The sequence below is a fragment of the Nyctereutes procyonoides genome, unplaced genomic scaffold (assembly GCF_905146905.1).
Source record: "Nyctereutes procyonoides isolate TBG_1078 unplaced genomic scaffold, NYPRO_anot_genome, whole genome shotgun sequence".
Lineage (NCBI taxonomy): Eukaryota > Metazoa > Chordata > Mammalia > Carnivora > Canidae > Nyctereutes > Nyctereutes procyonoides.
In genome coordinates this window covers 12142604-12164541 of record NW_026575122.1, presented here as the reverse complement: position 1 = coordinate 12164541, position 21938 = coordinate 12142604, and the positions used below count along the sequence as shown (strand labels likewise).

At 38.2% G+C, this 21938-nt stretch overlaps 1 protein-coding gene across 1 annotated transcript in view; it reads right to left on the bottom strand.

Moving 5' to 3' along the window:
• Positions 1-21938, bottom strand: part of DCHS2 (dachsous cadherin-related 2) — a 223280-nt gene that overhangs the window by 110963 nt on the left and 90379 nt on the right. Inside the window, exon 2 of the mRNA XM_055336271.1 lies at positions 1579-1770. Coding sequence (XP_055192246.1) covers positions 1579-1770 — 192 coding nt within the window. The remainder of the gene's footprint in view (positions 1-1578; positions 1771-21938) is intronic.

Here is a 21938-nt window from a genome sequence, read left to right as displayed (position 1 = left end):
AAAAAATTCCCATTAAAGAATACTATAAACCAATGAGAATGAATGAACTACTGCTATACACAACAGCATGTATGATTCTCAGAAATAATGTTTGGCAAAAGAAACAATAAGAACATGTAGTGTACAAATCTATTTGCTGAAAGTTTAAAAACAGGCAAATGATATTTGTTGTTAGAAGCCAATAGTGATGGGAACGCCTGGGTGGCTCAGTCCATTAAGCCTCTGCCTTTAGCTCAGGTCATGATTTCAGGGTCCTGGGATCAAGCCCCGTTTCAGGCTACTGGCTTTTCCCTCTCCCTACACCCCTCCATTGGCTCACATGCTCTTTCGCTTGTGCTCTCTCTCAAATAAATAAGTAAAATCTTTTTTTTTTTTTTTAAAAAAAAGGTCATTAGTGATTAACCTGAAAGGCAGTGGTTGGGAGGGTGGGGATGATTGGGAGGCAAGGGATAAGCAAAAGGCCTAGAGACGGGCTTCCAGGGTTCTAGTAATGTTTCTTCATCTGCTTCCATACACGTGTTTATTTTACAAAAACCCACTAAACTGTACTATAATTTGTGCACCTTTATGCATGCATTTTATGTCAATTTAAAAGTTTACCCAAAAAAAGACATAAAAATCAAATTAAAGGTGACTCTACTGACCTAAGATGAGTCAATATGAACATTAGAATAATGTCAGCAATGTATGAAATACATCAAATATGTAAAAATCCAGGACTCTATAGCACACTAGGAAAGAAATCATCCATACCCTTCAGAGATAGTAAATGTACCAACTCATTGTTCTAAAAACTGATAAAATAATGAGAAACAAGCATTACCCTGTTTCTTCTCTATGAATCGTATTTCAGGATAATCGAATTGTTGATGAGAGAACATTCTTAGTTGAAGACTTCTAGATAATAAATTCAAGAGGAATAACGGAATTCAAAAGTCACTTCATTGCACTCCCTAATGGAACAATGGCCTGTGTCGGCTGATACAATAAGAAGCACTCAGTACCACCTAAATGAATCCAAAACTAATTAGGTTTCTGACTTGGAATGCCAGTTCATAGGAAATATGATAAAAGAGGACATTAAATGAATCCCAAGATGTAATCAGCCACATTCTGAATGTGGAAAATTTATAGGTCAAATAATTTGATTTCTTCCAAAACCAAATACCATCAGAAAAAGGTAAGAAGGGGGCAGCTGACTGTTACAGATTGAAACTTAAGGGATATTGCACAATTTTTGAACTCATTTGGATCTTAATTCAAATAAGTCACCTTTTAAAAGACATTTTTAGATAATCCAGAAAATGTTAAATGGAGTGGATATTAGATATTATTAAAGAATTATTAATATACCGCAGTCTTGCTTTTAAAAAGTAATTATCTGTTATAGATATGACTGAACTATTTATGGATGAAATAAATTAATAATTAATAAATTAATAATGTCTGGTATTTGCAAAGGAAAGAGGTAGTGATTTATGAAACGAGATTGGCTAATTGGTAATCAATGGTACTCTCTGATATGTACATAGTGGTTCACTGTTGAGTATGTTTGAAGTTTCATGCATGAACACTTACCCCATCCCTAGCTTTCACCAAGAGGTCATAGGTTGCTGGATCCCTTTCCCTATCAATATCTTGAGAAACACAGATTCGCCCATCATGTGGGTCGATCTGGAACGCTGGAGACGCATCATAGCTTTGGAATCCATCATAAAGAGAGTATTCCACAAAGCCATAGAGTCCTGCATCTGCATCGGACGCCTTAACCTACAAGACAAGAGGTTTTAATCAGTAAGGAAATGAAAATGTTAACATTACTTTTCAGTTGGTCATTAATTACTATCACGATTTGCACAGCCATTCATTCATGAAGCAATAGGCTTTGGTTTCAACTCTCTCCTTTTACCTTCTGTGACAGTTCTCTTTCTTAGTCTCCTTAGCCTGTTCCTATACTTTCTTTCTTTTCTTCTCTTCTTTTTCTTTTTTTTTTTCCTATTTGTTCATGAGAGATGCAGAGAGAGAGGGGCGGAGACATAGGCAGAGGGAGAAGCAGGCTCCCTGTGATGAGCCTCATGTGGGACTTGATCCCAGGACCCCGGGATCATGACTCGAAATAAACACAGATGCTCAACCACTGAGCCACCCAGCCATCTCAAAAATGATCTATTTTTTTTATCAGCACAATACATATGCAGGAGTTCAACCCTCATTATTATGCTTCCCAAATAGAACTTCATATCAATAATATGCCTTCCTCTTCATTCCATTCTATCTGGAGCGTATAACTGGGATGTGACTTTGGGGGTTCTTCATGCAGTCTGGCACAGTGGTTCTCAATCAGGGTCAAGTCTGCCCCCAACAGGACATTTGGCAATGTCACAACTGGGGAGAGCGTGCTGTGGCATCTGGGGGTGGAAGCCAGAGTTACTGCTCATCATCCTACCATACACAGGACAAACCCCACAACACATAATGATCTGGCCCAAAATGTCAACAGTGCCTAGGCTGAGAACCGCTGCATCTGATGAAACTCAACAATGGGCACTGTTACTTCCCTCTTTAACTGCCTTTATTTATTTTCAACTGATGACACAGTCGTGTAAATTTCTCTTCACTCCCATCTATCTCATATTCTCTGGCAATATTATTTATTCTGTGCAACCAGCTAACATGTTTGTGAGTTATTCTTCTCATCAGATGGGCTGAACCAGGAAATCCACAAACTTCCCAACTACAAAGAGCTAAATTCCAAGTACATTTGGTCTATTCCATTCTGGCAGCTGTTCATGATTTAGTAGCCTCAAGTTCTCAAAGACACCAAATATATTTTCTAAGAGCATATGGGATTCTCAATAATTTTGGCTTGATTGGAAGATAAGTATAATGAACTTTAAATTCTAAAACTCATTCTCAGCCTTTCGTAGCACATATTAACAAATAATCTGGCTTACATAAAATGAGTTTCCTTATTTCCACTTTTGAGACCTTTCTCTCATCTGGACTTTTGGCAGGCAAAACAGAAAAAGTCAGAAGTGGGATAAGAGTACTGATCTCAATTTATGTCAGACGCTCAGATTCTGAGCTTCAAAATCATAAAATAAAAATGTATTTATTCCTCCCTGGTTTTACTCAACTCCTTAAAAATACTGACCTAGTATTTTAGAACAACATATTTTTCCTGCTACTATTTGGTCTTGAATACCAATAATGAATTTGGCACCTTCATGAGGTCTATATTTTCCAGTATCTGTTGACTTACACATAAAATTTAGGCAATTTAAATTATAGAAAAATGGGGAAAGCTTTGCCAGATCTTCAAGAGGAAATTTGATTAGTAAAAGCTCACTGGGCCTTTGCTTCAGAGATAGCTGCTCATATAAAGGAGAGAAACATCTGGTCAGAGTCTATTATCACCATCTCATGGCGCTAATTTTGGATCGAGAAGAGATCTCAGGAGGATTGATTCCTGAATCTACTCAAAGAGCCATGTTCAATCTACCTGTTTTAGACTGAGATGAATCTAGAGATTTTCACTCTAAACTGACCTTGAGTCAGAGTTGTTCTCCCTTAGTCTGATCTCTCACAAATTTAATGCAGACATTATAAAAAGCAAAATATTGATATAATATTAAGATTACCCTGGTTGCCTTATTAGCTTTCTGAAATAAAAATTTTTTTTTACTGCTTCCCTATATTAACAACTGGGGAGATAAACTGAGAACACTGACTCTTGAATACATGTTTTTTTGGATGTTCTATAAGTGGAATGGATCTATTTACACTTCATTCACCAGCACAGACCTCACTATTTTGTAGGGTCTCCTTTTTAACAACTGGGCAGCTTTGCTGGAAGTCACCTGCCCAGCCATTCACATCGGTACCCCTAAGCCCAAAAGTCAACCCAAAGTCATAGGGTGACACACTGTGAACAACACTGTCCTCTAAGTATTCCTGGGAAATCACATCATTGAATTCAGTGACATTTCTAGAAAAGCCTCAAAGCTCAATAAAAAAAAATGAGCAAACAGGAAAGTCATAGGAAAAAATGGTTGCAAAAAATGACTTGTTTAGTTGAAATTTGAAATGAAATAACCCATTTTAATTTTTTTCTTTTGGTAATTTCCAAAATTTCTACCAACAGCATATAACAGTTTGTTTGAAGAAACCAAGCTATTGACACAACACACATTACAAACATGACTTCAAATAGAAAGAAAAAAAAGAAATTACAAAATAACTTTTTAAATTCTATGTGCTTGGCCAACCACTGATCCCACAGTGAAAACAGGATTATAATATTCCAGTGGAAGCTGGATTCAGCACTGAGGACCACAAGAGATGCAAGCATGCTACTCTCTGAACACAATTTTGGCAAGTTCATCAATGACTTGTGTTTCATAAATTCTAATAATCAAGGCTCGGTCCTTATTTCTACACAACTCAGCAGCCTTCCGTACAGTTAATTGTTTTCTTATTGCAGTATTTCTTTCCCAGACACCATGCTCTGGCTCTCCTGCTCCTCCTACACTTCTCTGACCTCCTTTCAGTTTCCTCCACTGACTCTGAGTTCTCTTCCTGGCCTCTGAGTGCTCTAGTGCCCCACAGCTTAGTCTTTTTTTTTTTTATAAATTAATTTTTATTGGTGTTCAATTTACCAACATACAGAATAACACCCAGTGCTCATCCCGTCAAGTGTCCCCCTCCGTGCCCGTCACCCATTCACCCCCACCCCCCGCCCTCCTCCCCTTCCACCACCCCTAGTTCATTTCCCAGAGTTAGAAGTCTTTATGTTCTGTGTCCCTTTCTGATATCTCCCACACATTTCTTCTCCCTTCCCTTATATTCCCCTTCACTATTATTCATATTCCCCAAATGAGTGAGAACATACACTGTTTGTCCTTCTCCAATTGACTTACTTCACTCAGCATAATACCCTCCAGTTCCATCCACGTTGAAGCAAATGGTGGGTATTTGTCGTTTCTAATGGCTGAGTAATATTCCCCCACAGCTTAGTCTTGACACCACTTCTCTTTTCAATCCACACTACCTTGCTTATGGTGGGTGAACAGTGGACCCCAAAGACAGGTCCGTGTTGTAATCCCAGGAGTCTGTAGATATTGCCTTACACGATCAAAGAGTGATTATTGCCTTATATTGCAAAACATGGTTAGGTTAAGGATTTCAAGAGCAGCATGTCATGGATTATCCAGATGAGCCTTTCATCCAAAACAAGAGCCCAGAGAAGACAGAGGCAGAGATCAGAGTGAGAGGCTACATACCAGAGAACACCAACAAGCATTAGAGCTTAGAAGAGACAAAGAGAGGGAGGGAGAAAGGCCCTGCAGGACTTTGGATTTCTAGCCTCCAGAAGTATGAGTAACAACAATTTCTGTTGTTTTAAGCCAGCAGATTTATGGTTATTTGTTACACAAGCCGTAGGAAATGAATATACTCCTGAGTGATCCGACCCAGGCCCACAGTACTAAACCAACATATGGTGTCCCAATACTGCTATCTTTGTCTGGTGCTCCAGATTCATGCATCATCCTGCTACCAATTAGACATCACCTCTCATGTGGCTAACAGGCACTTCAAATGAGGTATGTTTAAACAGAACTCTTGATACCTACCTACCATGCAAATATGCTACTCTCCCGGTGTCCTTGGTGATGGTGATGCCATCCACTTTTTGTAAAGGCAGCCAGAAAGATACAACTCAAATGACATCAAATCATGTCATTCTTCTATTCAGAATCTTCCAACAGCTTCTCCTAATCACTTCAGTAAAATCAGACCCTTTAATTTGATCCTGACCACTTTTCTGACCTTATCTCCCACTACTCTCTGACTCACTCCTTTCTGGATATGCTGGGCTCCTCAAAGGTTCCAGAACCTATCAGTTTGTGTAACTTGCTTCCTCATCTCTTTCAAGTATCTGCAAAGACCATCTAATCACAGAGACCTTTCTGAATCATGCTACCCAAGAGTGTCACCCTCATTTCTGCCATACTCTTGCTCTTTACCTTGCTTTGCTTATCTTCAGAGTACTTATCTCTATTTTATACTGCATTATATATTTTTATTTATTTGTTTATTTCTCCTCATGGAATTTAATCTTCAGAGGAAGTATTACACTTATCTTGCTCCTTGGTGTATCTCCAGCACCCATAATGCTAATGCCTGGCTCATAGTGAGGATGCTGTAAATATTTTTTGCACGAATCAATCAATCTCATGTTGTCATAAAATGCAAGCATGTTCTAGAAATAGCTTTCGTTATTATTCTCCCTATTTTGACCTTGGAAAAACAAGAATGAAAGATTCTCAACATCATTCATCACAGAGAAATATAAAACAAAACCACAATGAGATATCACTTCACACCTATCAAAATGACTAAAATCAAATAAAAACAACCAGTGTTGGCAAGGATGTGGAGAAAAAGGAATCCTTGTGTGCTGTTGGTGGGAATGCAAACTGGTGCAGCCACTGTGGAAGACAGTAGGGAGGTTCCTCAAAAAAATTAAAAATAGAATTACCATATAATCTAGTAATTCCACTACTGGGTATTTACCCAAAGAATACAAACACACCAATTCAAAAAAAGTATGTTCACTTTTAGCACTCTTAGTTTATTGCAACAGTATTTACAACAGCCAAATTATGCAAGCAGCCCACATGTCCATCATTGTATAAATGGATAGAGAAGATGAAATATCACTCAGCCATAACAAAGAATGAAATCTTGCCATTTTCAACAACATAGCTGGACCTACAGAGTGTAACGCTAAGTGAAATAAGTCAGTCAGAGAAAGACAAATACCATATGAATTCACTCATATGTAGATTTAAGAAACAAAGCAAACAATGGAAAAAAAGAGGCAAGCCAAGAAACAGTCTCTTAATTATAGAGAATAAACTGATGTTACTAGAGGGGTGGAGGACGGGCGATGGGTGACATAGGCAAAGAGGATGAAGGGTACATGCACCATGGATAAGCACTGATAATGTATAGAAGTGTTGAGTCACTGTATTGTACACCTGAAACCAATATAGCACTGTATATTAAGTATACTGGAATTAAATTTAAAAAGAAAGAAAGAAAGAAAGAAAGAAAGAAAGAAAGAAAGAAAGAAAAAGAAAGAAAGAAAGAAAGAAAGAAAGAAAGAAAGAAAGAAAGAAAGAAAGAAAGAAAGAAAGAAAGAAAGAAAAAGAATAAGATAGCTGTGCAGACACCATCACCACCTCCTGGGGCTGTACCACACCGCATAGCCATGCCCCTCTCCACCATATTCTTTGACATCACCATCGCCAATGAGGCCTTCAGCCACATAAAAGCTGAAAGCTGTTTTCAGAAAGACTCTCAAAGATAGCAGAAAACTTTCTAAGCATTGGGGAGAAGGGATTTGGTTATAAATGTTCCTGTTTTTAAAGAAATTATTGTGGGGTTTAAGTGGCAGGACGATGACTTCAAATGCTGTAATAGCACTGGCAACAAATCCATCTAATGGAAAAAATTGACAATGAGAATATCATCCTGAATTATACACATCCCAGAACCTTGTCCGTATCAAATGCTATGCCAAACATAAATGGTTCCCAAGAATGCCAAGACTGTGTGGTTAGATGGTAAGCCTGTGACCTTTGGCAAAGTGAAAAAAAAGTGCATGAATACTGTGGAAGCCATGGAACAGTCAGGTCTAGGAATGGCAAGACCAGAAAGAAGATCTCCATTGTCGGTGTGGAAAACCGATAAATGTGACTTGCATTTTATTTTAACTACCAGGCCATTCCTTCTGTTGCTCAGGGGAACACCCCTCATCCCTGTTTGCTTCTAACGTCTATAATCTTTGTATTCACACTTCAGTTCTTTGGGTTCCATATTTTCTTTATCTGACTCCAAGTCTTGCTGGATTGCAGAGTTAAGTTTATGATTATGGAATAAAAACCAAACAATAGCAACAACAAAAGAACAAGATATTTCAGAACTTCCATCAAATATTCATTAAGGAATAATTTTTAACACCTCAGACACAATCTATTAACCAACCTATATCATCATAGAATAAAATCCAAAATGCTAGAATTGACAAAGGAAAAAAAAAAGACTATTTTAAGACATGTGGAACTATTCAGAGGTTGGAAACAGAACTATATTTTATTTTCACCTTTTAAAATGTATTTCCATAAAAGTTGATAGAGCTGTTAGAGGAATAAACTGTATATCTATTTTCAAGTTACAGAAAAAAACCTTATTGTTCTAATAACATGTTTCTATTGCCTTAATTGAAGAATAGGATTAAGAAACCACTAATTCTACTACTCTTTGCCCCACCCACCCCTAAAAAAGCAACCAAAGGAAATTTTGTAAAAGGAGATCTATGGGTGGAGGGAGGGGTAACTTGTCCTATGAGGTATTACAAATAAACAATTAAACAGTGTGATCTAAAAAAAGAATTGGCAGGCAGATCAGTAGAACATAAAAGCAAGACCTGAATAAGAATCTAGTAAACCTAAATTATTTTTATATTACAAAGGAAACATCATAAACCACTGAGGAATCTAGGTTTATCCACATAAGTTGCTAGAAAAATTGGCAAAGTACAGGGGGGAAAATCAAGTTTGATATTAACCTTACACGAAAGTAAATTCTACACAGATATGTTAAATGTAAATAATGAAAATGTTTAAAGCACCAAAAAAATATAGGGGGATATTTGGCTGATGCTTGTATTGGAAAGAAATTTAGAAGCAAAAAAGGATTACAAAACTAAAACAGATGGATAAAAATCACAAAGGAGAAAATCAATACAATGACTACATAACCATTTAAAATTCTATTATGTCAAAAATACCATACACAAAAACATTTAAAGGTGAATTAGGTGCGATACCCATGATATAAATATAGATACAAATATGAGCATGCATATACACAAAAGCCAATGTCCTTAACATGGAAATAGGCATTTAAAAACAACACTGACTTCTCATTATAAAAAAAAAATGGGTAAAGGACAAAAGCAAAGTCACAGAAAAATAACATGTATTTAAGAGATACAACTCTACTAGTCACAAATAAATGAAAATTAAAATAATATTTTTAAAATATTGGCAACCATTAAAATAATGTTTTAAGTACAACAAGGATGAAATAAATATGCAGTCATTTTTAAGCCTATCTGGGAAGTAATTTTGTTCTTACTATATGCATATGGTAAATATTCTCCCAAACTTAAAAATAGTCATCTCTTTCGACTCAGTATATTTCTAAAAATATATGCAGACAGCTATTTGTATGAAAGACATATAATGTAGCATTATTTATTCTAGAACCCAAATGTCCAACAATAAGAGTTGTTAAACTATAATTCTTCCATCGGTAGAATATAAATGTATAATGAAAATTGTACATTTAAAAACACATGTTTAGTAAAAAAGAAGTAAGTCAACTAAAAAGTCATATATGATATCTCATTTCTGCAAAAAGTATCCAACATACAGAGTACTGGCAGTCTTAGGGAGACTAGGCAAAAAAAGCACCAAATCAAAAAGGAAAAATTAACACTCTCTATTTGCAGATGACAAGATATTATACAGAAAAAAAAATCTAGAGTTTACCAAAAGAAAAAATTGTTAGAACTAATAAATGAATTCAGTGAAGCTGCAGGATAAAAAAAAATCCATATACAAAACTCTGTTGTGCTTCTATACAGTAATAATGAATAACAGAAATAGAAATTAAGAAAAAAATCTGATTTATAAGGGCATCTACAAGAATAAAATACCTAGGAACATTTACCCAAGGAGGTAAAATATCTGTATACTGAAAACTATAAAAGCATTGATGCAATAAACTGAAGAAGACATAAACAAATGGAAAGATATTCCACGCTCATCCATTGCAGGAATTAATATTGCTAAAATATCCATACTACCCAAAGCAAGCTACATATACAAAGCAATCCCAATGGCATTTGTCATAGAAATAGAACAAGCCATCAAAATTTCTGTGTGACCACAATAGGTGCTGAATAGCCAAAGCCATCTTAAGAAAGGAAAAAACAAAGTTAGGGGCATCACATTTCCTGATTTCAAACTATATTATAAAGCTGTAGTAATCAAAACAGTATGGTACTGGCATTAAAAACACACAGAAAGATAAGTGAAAAGGGATAGAGAGGGGTGTCTGGGTGGCTCAGTTGGTCAAGTGCCTGCCTTCGGCTCAGGTCTTGATCCCAGGGTCCAGGGATCAAGTCCCATGTCCAGTTCCCTGATCAGTGGGGAGCCTGCTTCTCCCTCTCCCTCTGCCACTTCCCCTGCTTGTGTTCTCTTGCTCTCTCTCTCTCTCTCAAATAAATAAATAAATAATATCTAAAAAAAAAAAAAAAGGACAGAGAGCCCAGAAATAAACCTACACCTATATGATCAATTTGTCAAAGGGGCCAAGAATAAACAATGGGGAAAGTTTCTTCAATAAATGGTGCTGGAAGAACTGGACAGCCATTTATGCAAAAGACTGAAACTGGATTACTCTCTTACATCACACACAAAAATCAAGTCAAAGTGAATTAAATACTTGAACATAAGACTTGAAACCATAAAACTCCTAGAAAGAAGCATAATGGGTAAGCTCCTTTGCATTGGTCTTGCTTGCTAAGATTTTTTGGATCTGAAACCAAAAAGCAAAGGCAACAAAAGCAAAATTAAACAAGTGGGACTACATAAAACTAATTTTGGAAAGGAAACTTGTATCGCTCTAAAATTAACCAACAGGAAAGGAAACAAAAGGAAACAAAACAAAAGGAAACCATCAACAAAATGAAAAGACAACCACAGAATGGGAGAAAATATATGCAAATAATTTATCTGATAAGGGGTTAATATCCAAAGTATATTTTTAAAAGACAACAACCTCATATGACTCAATAACAAAAAAGGGGGGATCTGAATAAATATTTTCCCCCCAAAAAAAGACTTAGAGATGGCCAACAGCCATTTTTTGAAGGTGTTTAATATCACCAATCATCAGAGAAATGGATATCAAAAATCACCACCAGGAAATATGTTAGAATTGCTCCCCCCCCCAAAAAAAAAAAAAGGAAAGGAAAGGAAAGGAAAGGAAAGGAAAGGAAAGGAAAGGAAAGGAAAGGAAAGGAAAGGAAAGGAAAGGAAAGGAAAGGAAAGGAAAGGAAAGGAAAGGAAAGGAAAGGAAAGGAAAGGAAAGGAAAGGAAAGGAAAGGAAAGGAAAAAGAAATAACAAGTGATGGCAAGAATATGAAGAAAAGGGAATCCTCATGCATTGTTGGTGGGAATGCAGACTGGTGCAGCCACTGTGGAAAACAGTATGGAGATTTCCTCCAAAAATTAAAAATGGAACTACCGTATGATCCAGAAATCCCACTTTTGGAGCATATACCCAAAGAGAATGTAATCAGTACCTTGAAGCGATACCTGCACTCTCATGGTCATTGCGGCATTCTTCACAATAGCCAAAACACGGAAACAACCTAAGTCTATCAACAGATGGATGGATAAAAAAAATATATGGTACGTATATTCAGCAGATTATTATTCAGTCATGAGAAAGAAGGAAATCCCACCATGTGCCACAACATGGATGGCCCTTGAAGGCATTATGCTAAGTGAGATAAGTCAGATAAAAACAAGTACCGCATGGTATCACATATACGTAGAATCTTTAGAAAAAGAGTCAAACTCATAGAAACAGCAGTAAATTGCTTGCCAGGGGCTGGGGCAGGGTAGGGAAATAGGGAGTGGCTGGTAAAAAGGTATTCAGCTATCAACTGAATAAGGTTTGGGAATTTGATGTAAAACATAGTAACTGTAGTTGATAACACTATATTGTATAGTTGAAATTTGCTAAGTGACTAAAACTAAAAGTTCTCATCAAAAAAGAGGAAGGGAATAAATATGTGAGGTGGTGGGTGAGTTAATGAGCCAGATGGGGGGAATCTTTTCATGATGTACACATACACCAAATCACCATGGTATATACACTTTAGATATCTTACAATTTTATATGTCAATTATACCTCAGTAAAGCTGACGTCATATAATAAATAAATGAAAACAAGCCAAACATTAAGTAATATAACATGGGGAATAAGTGATTTTTATTTTCACTCCATTCAGTTTTTTGTGCACATTCTCATAAATTTAGTTTCATGGTAACAATATTATGGAAAAAAAAAACAGAGCATCAAAACTACAAAGCTAAAAAAAAAATTGTATCTGATAAGCAGTTGCCATCCATTTATTCAGCCATTTGTGAGGACAGCGTCCGGTACCTCATTCTTGCAAACCCACCAGGTGCAGATACAGAAGAGGCATAAGGCCTACACTATCATGGACTTCAGAAGCAGATTCCCACAAACTGTTCTGTAAAAGGGTAGATAATAAGTATTTTAGGCTTTGCAGGTCATCAGGCGTCTGTTCCAATTATTCGACTCTGCTATTTTAGCACAAAAGAACCATAGACAATATGTAAATGAATGGCTTTTTTTCTAATAAAATTGTATTTGTAAATACCAACATTTGAATTTCATATGCTTTTCACTGTTACTTTTCACTGTTATGTATTCACTGATACAATGCTGACATACGAAGACAGATAAATACAGGCCATGTAACACATTATAAAAATACTGCAAAAATTATTAAGTAATTAAGTAAATCCGATCCGATCTTTTTGGGTATCATTTTATATTATTTTTGCCTTTCAGGTTGGAAAAGATGAAAGGTGTTGATCATGTCCAGTGAATGTTGAAGATATTCTCACTTTCAGTAAAAAAATGGGAATACAAAAGCCCATTGAAATGGAGATGGTTAACTTTAGAGCAATACAGCAGACTAGTAAGAATTTGTTAAAAAGAATAAAGCAGATAGATCCATGCGTGCACACGTAGAAAAATAACTGGAATATATTTTTAAGAATTAAAGTTTAAAAATTTGCAGTAAGGTCCCACTTTTGAATTTTCAAACATGCTATATGTGGTACAATAATCCTATTGCTTTTGACTCTAGGATCTCACAGGTCAAGGGAAGAGAAGGGCTTTTATAATGACCCTCAGGAGACAGAGCTCTTTTAGCATACTGTGGTAGGTGGGCTGGGGGGCATTACACCCCCCCCATCGTATGAACACTTGGATATTTCACAGCTTTCCAAGGTGGATGAAGGCTTTCTTCCTCCCCTCCACCCAAAACTAGAATGATCCGTCCTCCACTCCAGAGGCAAAAAAGGATGGATCAGAGAATGAGGAGAGCCAGGTTTGGGAGAATTAGGTGCAGAAGGAGTAGACTAAAATGAGAAAGACTGACAAATGGAGGCAAACTAATGCTTCTCCAGGAGTGTGTCCACATGTCCAAGGGAACACAGGCCAGGCCAGGGGACAGGGCGAAGGAGCAGCTGGGCAAGGGGCATCATGCTTGGCTTCTCAACACCCTCTCGCTACCATGAGGGTTGCAACTGCACTGCAAGACTTAAAGTACGAAGGGGACTTTACATGCTTTGGGGTTCCATGGGTGTGGTCACCAGCGGAGGAAGAAGAGCAGATACAGTTCTCCCCACCATCACCTGGACTCTTTCAACATGAAGAGCAGGTGAAAGCGATAGGCCACATGGTACCACGTGACCTGCTGAAAAGTACGGCTTACTTCCTCTTGACCAGCTTCCTAACTCAAGATAGAACACCACTGTGCAGAGTTGCATAAATGTTACTATTTCCAGAGACAATAAAAATCTGAAGAGCATGCCCCAAACTACTAACAGGTGTTCTCTCTTGGGATGCAATCCATGGCAAATGTTCACTTTTTAAAAGATGTGTTTTTGTAAGCAGCATTCTCTATTGAGCATGCTTGGGTTGATACACAAAGCTTCTATGCTGTATGACTTTTAAGGGCCACCCTCTCCTCACTCCGCCCACAAAGGACACCCTTCAGGGCCTGCGAAGTCTGGAAAGGGGAGCTGGTTGCTATATATATATATTTTTAAAGGATTTCTGTGAAACATTAAATGTTCTTTCAGCCAGTCGCTGCTTCGTTAAATGAGGGTGGGGAAGGAGAGAGTGCACATGTAGAAGAGAGAAGGGCCTCCGTATCTCTGCATTTCAGAATACATTCTGGGTATATGCCTGTGTCTTAATTTTTTGCAGCCATGCTTTTTTGTTACTATTTTTCTGCACTTTATTTTTTATTTACATTCAAGAACGAATCTTCTAAAGACTCTTCATTTTTTTAAAAAAAATTGATTGAACTTGTTTCATGATGATAGCACTCTGGAAGTAGTTAAAGACAAGTGGGTGCAATACATACGTGCTTCTAAGAAACATGATTTCCAAAATTCTTAACTTCTTAAAAAGAAAAAAAAAAGTGTCTCATTCTCTTTTGAGGATGAATAGCCTAAATTAGAATCATGTGACTTTTATCTTTTAATTGTAACCTTCCCTGCACGTGTTTTGTGAAAACAAAGAGGTCTGCTAAATTTATGAACACACAGGGTCTTCCCAGTAGAAGGGAGCACTCTCAGACACAAACATGAACAGATACACTCTAAACTCCAGGACTCCCATGGGTTGGAAACTCCTCGGGAAAAGACAAATGGTGGGAAGGCAAAGGTAGGAAGTCCACAGTCTAAACTTAAGACTGTGAGGAGTTCCAGAATGACCTCTGAGTTGCTCCAACAGAGTTAAGGGCTGTTTTTACACCTGCAAAAGCACCATAATCACAGTTGACAAGTATTAAGGTTTGGAAACTTCAGTTCCATTTAGCAGCTTTGCTTTCTGGGAGGAAAAGAGAAGGCAGTGTAGGTAGATGGAAGAGAAAAGCCTGGGCTGCGTGGCTCTACCTCCCTGCCCTGATGCAGCCAACTGCTGTAGAGCTGCAAATTACCATAAGTATATATGTATATATACTGTTCAGGGAATTTCCTACCACATATCAGTGTTCCCTTTATGAAGACCTACAGGGAAAAAATTCCCCCAGGCTTTCATTCCAGGAAAGTCAATGCCACTTCTCTGGAGCAGCAGAAATGTTTCTAACTGGGAGACTACATGAATCCTTGTTCTTATGGGGAATTGCATCAGCTTTAATGCATATGCATGATCTTGTCCACTCTACTTCCATGTACTAAATTCTTCCTGGTTTTGTCTTATTATGTAACTTTGTGCTCCTCTCACCTTGATTTCCTTAATTCTATCTTTCTGAATCTCATGTAATTTTGTTAGTAGCTTCCTCTTATTTTTTTTAATTAGGTGGAGTACAAAGTACATTAACTTAATGAAGACTATCTTATAGAAATAGATACTATAAGCATAACAGTTACATGACTGATAACTGAACGAGGAATGCAAACTTAAGAGACAGAGACCAGGGGCAGCCCAGGTGGCTCAGCAGTTTAGCACCTGCCTTCGGCCCAGGGCATGATTCTGGAGACCCAGGATCGAGTCCCACATTGGGCTCCCTGTGTGGAGCCTGCTTCTCCCTCTGCCTGTGTCTCTGCCTCTTTCTCTTTCTGCCTGTGTCTCTCATGAATAAATAAATAAAATCTTAAAAAAAAAAAAAGAGAGGCCAGAAAAAGGTCAAGACCACTCTAAATACGTAGCTAAAATGAATTAAGTGCATAGCCTCTTCCTTGCAAATTAGAGCCTCTATAAGTTGACTGAAGGCCCACTCACATGGTTGTCCAACTCATCCCACGATGTTTCAATAAACACTTGGGCCTGAAACCTTTGGGCTGGGAGTGAGACAAAGACAGGACGAGGAAAGTAAATGGTTATTTAAAAAAAAAAAAAACAAGCTGTGTATCTTCATATAATAATCAGCTCTTTTATCTCATGTCAACATAATCATGAGGTTTTCTGTATCCCAAATGCCACAAGTGCCATATCAGTGCTGACGACTATGTCTAAAGGAAACTTTTAAGCCAAAAAGCAGTACTTTCTTGCCAACGTATGCTACAGACTTTTTCATTATGACATATACCAATCTAAATTTTCCAGTTTTCCAAAAATGTCCTATCAGTCTTCTCCACCATTTCAGTCCTGAATTAGACATGCTCCTTTTGTGACCCTGAAGTCTAAGGAGCAACTCCTCACTACTCCTCCAAGCACGTCCAGGGACGCTCAGAATTAATTACATCAGAGGTTAATGATGTCTCCTCACACGGCCTTATTTGTATTCCCAGGATGGCACAAATCACTCAACACATACATACATAACCTTGATGTGCATAGGGAATAATTCCTTGGTCCCAGGTACATCCATACTCAAGAATTTAAAAATCTATGTAAGTAAGATTGGTCACATAGCTTTTATATCCATGATATAGTCATATATTAATTCTCTCAGAAAGCACAGGTAAAGGTGAAGAACAGAAAGCTCTCTCCCCCGCTCTATAACTGTTATTAATGAAGGCGGCTAGAGTCCAGGCCGGCCTTAGGGCCACCAACATTTTACTCCAGGCCAGACTAATATATTACAACAAATTTCATTCTTTACTTAAGTCGGCACTATTTCACTTGTAAAGAAGTGAAAGATCAGGACAAGTAGAGTGGTGTTACAGCTGGTGATTAAGCCCAGGGCTTCTCTCAAGAGCCAGAGTAGCTTTGAAATCTGGTTTCCCCTCTTAGCACCTTATCTTGAGCAGTAACTTCTCTATGTCTCCATTTTATGAAAAGGAAATAACCCATCTGTAGGCATGTGCTCAGTTGCAAGTAACAGAAAACTCAACCAAAACATCTTAAACAATAAGAGCACTTGTCATTCCCCTTGTCAAGAAGTCTGAGGGTAGAGGAATTCCAGGACAGGTTAGTTCAGCAGCTAAGCAATCCCATCAAGATTTTCAGTCCTTATACCTCATTTCCTCCACCCCCTGCCTGGTGCAGCTTGTTTTCTTGGGCTTGACCCTCACTGTGGACCAGGTTTGCTATTTGGTGCCATACATCATTTGCCAATGGTAACATGCAGAGATAGAAAGGAGAGCATGTTTGCCTTGCCTCTGTGTTTTAGAGCAAGACACCTCTTTTCAAAAGTTCCTACCAGCCTTTCCCTTAAGTCTCAGAACTGCATGACCTGCACAGACTTAAGCAATTATTTAGCAAGGCAACTTAGACCATTATTATTTGTTTAGACCAATTGCAATTTGCTTCTAGGGGAAGGACTGGGGAAGGGCCAACAAGGAAATGCCCTTTGGGAGAAGGATAAAGGAAACAAGGACTGCGTACCAAGGGTAAAGGTACTAAGACAACTGTTGGGTAGCCAACAACTGGGCTCTGCTGTGCTATTTCATGGGACCATTGTGTAATTGAGATCATGTGTGTAAAGCTCCTAGCACAATACTTAGCAACCACAATGGTAAGGAAAAAAAAAAAAAGAGCTGTTTGTATTATTAAGAATATTTTTAATAACATCAATAAGCATGAGTACCACATACTCTTTCTACACAGTGTTCATAATCTGTTTATTTAAATACAAAGTTTTTTTAAAGAGTATTTATTGGGATCCCTGGGTGGCGCAGCGGTCTGGCGCCTGCCTTTGGCCCAGGGCGCGATCCTGGAGACCCGGGATCGAATCCCACGTCGGGCTCCCGGTGCATGGAGCCTGCTTCTCCCTCTGCCTGTGTCTCTGCCTCTCTCTCTCTCTCTCTCTCTCTCTCTCTCTCTCTTTCTCTCTCTCTGTGACTATCATAAATAAATAAAAATTAAAAAAAAAACAAAGAGTATTTATTTAAGAGAGAGATAGAGCGTGCACAAGTCGGGGGGGGGGGCAGAGGGAGAGGGAGACGGCGAGAGAATCCTTAAGCATCAGCTGGCTGATGCTTCCCATCTATCCTCATAGCCTCCTGGGTTGTGGTCTCTCTTCGCCCACACATCAAACACTCTGCAAGGAGAGGGACCGTTTGTTTCTATGTTGTTCACTGTTATTCCCCACTGCCCAGTGTGCTGTTTGGTCCAGCACAGACCCCTTCATTGAAGGCCCTGTTCTAATAAAAACATTTTATCATTGACCAAGTTTTATTGGTACACTCAGAAGTTTGTCAAATTTAAATGATGAGTTAAAGCATTTCCAAAGCACAAGCAAACTTTCTTTCCAGTGAAGAGTAGTTAATAGGACTATTACAGAAAGCAGTTGGGAGGGGGTTGTCTTGGAAAGTATTCAAGTATCTTTAGTGGAGAAAAGCAGAAAAGTTAAGAAGGGAAGTTACAGGATGAATCAGAGGACAAAGAGGAGTTATAGTAATAAGAGCTGCTATGAAAAAAAGAAGAACACATAAGCTGAAAACACTAAGGTTTATTAACTAATCGTTTCTTTATGTGTGAAGAGTATGCTAACATTTCAATGTGCTTTCATTTGACTTAAAAAATCGAGGAGTTATTCAAGGGAAGAATTCTTATTACCATTTTATAGTTTAGAAAATTGAGTGAGGTAAACATTTGTCATTTTTGTGGTTACACAGCATCCTGAGTTGACGAGAAAAAATTGAACGCAATCAGCTGAGGCCTCTGGGACTTGCGTTTCAGATTTGGTCTTAGGAATACTAGAATTCACTCTCAAATATAGGTTCTATGTCGGTCTGTTAAATCTTCATCCTTCGCATGTAGAAGGTTACCTGGCATAACAGGTACAGATAACAGATGCTCAGTTATTTTGGAAGGAAGGGAGTAAGGGAGGGAGGGAGGGAACAATCTCTCCTGTGGTAAGGGGCCTGACTATGCAAGATAGGTCTTCAACTGCCCAAAGTTTTCCATGCCAATTAGGTGATTCTGGTGAATTCAGTGGTGAGGTATCAGTGAGCCACCGGTGTAGAAGTCCATTTCTAATCAGCCTTAAAAGTAACAATGATGACACTGTAGTCACATTTTGTCGACTACTGTGATCACTTAATTGCCTCTGAATTCAAAAAGAGAAAAGAGTTTATTGGGCCCCAATGCCAACACTTTACATTCAGTTTCAATGATGTCCCCAACCCATCTTTATTTATTTTTAAAAATATTTTATTTATTTATTAGAGAGAGAGAGAGAGAGAGACAGGTGGAGGGAGAAGCAGGCTCCATGCAGAGAGCCCAACATGGGACTCGATCCCGGGTCTCCAGGATCATGCCCTGGGCTGAAGGTGGCACTAAACTGCTAAGCCACCGGGGCTGCCCCCAACCCACCTTTATAACCTCTTTTCTTTTATTTCACTTGTAATGTCTATATTCCATCAAGATGCACAATGTACCACTTCACATACTCTTTGCTCCAGGCTTTGCCTCATGGTGTACCTTCTGCATGGAATTCCTTCCCCGTCCACTTTAATATGATCAAATCCTATTCATAAGTCATTCATTTATCTGAATGTGAGGGCCCAATGCAATTGCTACCTCTTCCAAGAAACCTTCCTTGATGTGCTCCACTGAAGTAGTCTTCCCTTCCACTGAATTCTCATAACCACTTAGCTGTTTCATTCTTATAATACTGACCATTCCCTATTTATTTGTATGTCTTAAACCTTCTTCCATCACTTATTAAACAAGATCTCAAAGAAATGAATAGCCCAAGAGAAGAGGAAGATATCCTTAGTGAAATAAACGGCCTGAGCAAAAATGTTAAGAATCATGCTATCTATCCCATGGCTGTGAGTGGAGGAGGCATGGAGGCAGGTAGTATAAGCCAAGGGTAGACAAGGGTATTGTCCTAGGAAGTAGAGCATGCAGTCAAATGTGTACTTTAACAATCCTGGGAAGTCCATCAACAATCCGGGAGAGTTGAGATAGGGAAGGGACATAAACAGTTATCTGAATGAACATTTATTAGGGCAAAAAAATAAGCAACACATTTGTCTAATCATATTCCACCACATATATAGTGGGCTAGGATTTAATGGCTGGTTATTTGCTCTATGCCTGTTCTCAGCTTCTTTCATAAATTAAGCCAACAGTTTAAAATTAAGGTTGTTTAGGTCTAGAACACCTGTTCTACATTCAAGAAGAGAGCCAATTTGTATTCCTGAATGTGGCTCAATTTAGGACATGGGCTTTATTTATTTATTTATTTATTTATTTATTTATTTATTTATTGTTTTTAAAGATTTTATTTATTCATTCATGAGAGACAGAGAGAGAGAACACAGGCCGAGACACAGGCAGAGGGAGAAGCAGGCTCCATACAAGGAGCCGACATGGGACTTGATCCCGGGTCTCTAGGATCACACCCTGGGCTGAAGGCAGCCCTAAAACGCTGAGCCACCCGGGCTGCCCCAGGACATTATTATTTTATATGATATAAAATAAAAGCAATTCGCTTTTACTTCCTCAGCTTCTTCCCAAATACAACTTGTTTTTTCACAAAACTGTGGCAATCCTTTAATCAGATACTGCGCCTTTTGGTTTTGTAGACAACTGCCCTCCTAATGGGCATTCTTTCACCTTCTCCTTAAGCCTGACTGTGCTTAACAGTCAGTGTGCCCATCTCACGGTTAACTCGCTCAAGGACAGACAAAGCATTTACTGTCTACAAAAGGTCTCTTCTAAACAGACATTAAAGCAACCCGAGAAGTGTGAAAAAAAATTTCCTGAGCCCCAGATCTCACCTTTGCCAATGAATTCTGAATGCTGCTTTCACAGCAACAGCTTCTCAAAATGAAGATATGAGGAAAAGGCTGAGAAGTCATTTCCCCCTCTCTTTCATTTGCAAAATAATGAATAATGAAAATCTGGCCCATCATCTCAGTATATCTGCTCATCTCTGGGCTGGATAGAGTAAAACCTTGCAGGAGGGATGCAGCTAGTAAGAGGAGCATCTGAAAATATAAAAGAAGGGGTTACTGAATGGTCTAAGAACAGACTGGAAAAGGAGAAAGGGAAAGGAATGGAAGTAGGTATGCTTTGATTTTTGTTTTTTTTCTGGGAGGGGGAGAAGTCCCACCTGATACATGTTTACCTTCTATCTTATTTATTTATTTATTTATTTATTTATTTATTTATTTATTTTAAAGATTTATTTATTTATTTATGATAGAGAGAGAGAGAAAGAGAGGCAGAGACACAGGCAGAGGGAGAAGCAGGCTCCATCCCGGGAGCCCAACACAGGACTCCATCCCAGGACTCCTGGGCCAAAGGCAGGTGCCAAACTGCTGAGCCACCCAGGGATTCCCCCCTTTTTTTTAATTTAACTTAATTTTAAAAATAAAATTGTATATATTTAAGGTGTGCAGCAAGATGTTTTGAAATACATACACATTGTGAAGTGATTACTACAGTCAATTAATTAACATACCCATCTCACAACTATATGTTGTGTGTGTGTGTGATGAGAGCACCTGATAGCTACTCTTACGGTACACAATTTCCAGTATACAATACCGTATTAAAAACTAATGTCACCATGCTGTACATTGGATCTTCAGAATGTATTTATCCCACATAAATGAAACTTTGTCCCCTTTGACCAATACTTCCCCATTTCCCCTACTCCCTGCCCCTTGGTAACCCATGGTTCTACTCTCCATTTCTATGCAGTAACCCTCTTTAGGTTCCACATAGAAGTGATATCATGTCGTATTTTTCTTTCTGTGACTGTTTTTTTTTCACTCAGAATAATTTCCTCCAGGTTTATCCATGTTGCTGTAAATGCAGGGTCTCCTTCTGTTTTAAGGCTGAATAGTCCAAAATCTACTTCCCCACAAGGCCATATACTATGATCAGTGAATATCTGTTGATTTGATTTTAATGTCATTCAAATAAAGGATTACATATGATAAATTTTCCCTGTGCCCTAAAGAACTGGGGCACTACATAAAAGCCTGAATCCTGGTCCACCATTTACTAAGTGTGTCAAATGGGAGTAACAAGCACTTTCCAGGGGTAAAGGTGAAGATTCAATGAAATAATGTACAGAAAGTGCCGAATGCCTGACATGTAATAAGCCCTGAATAAA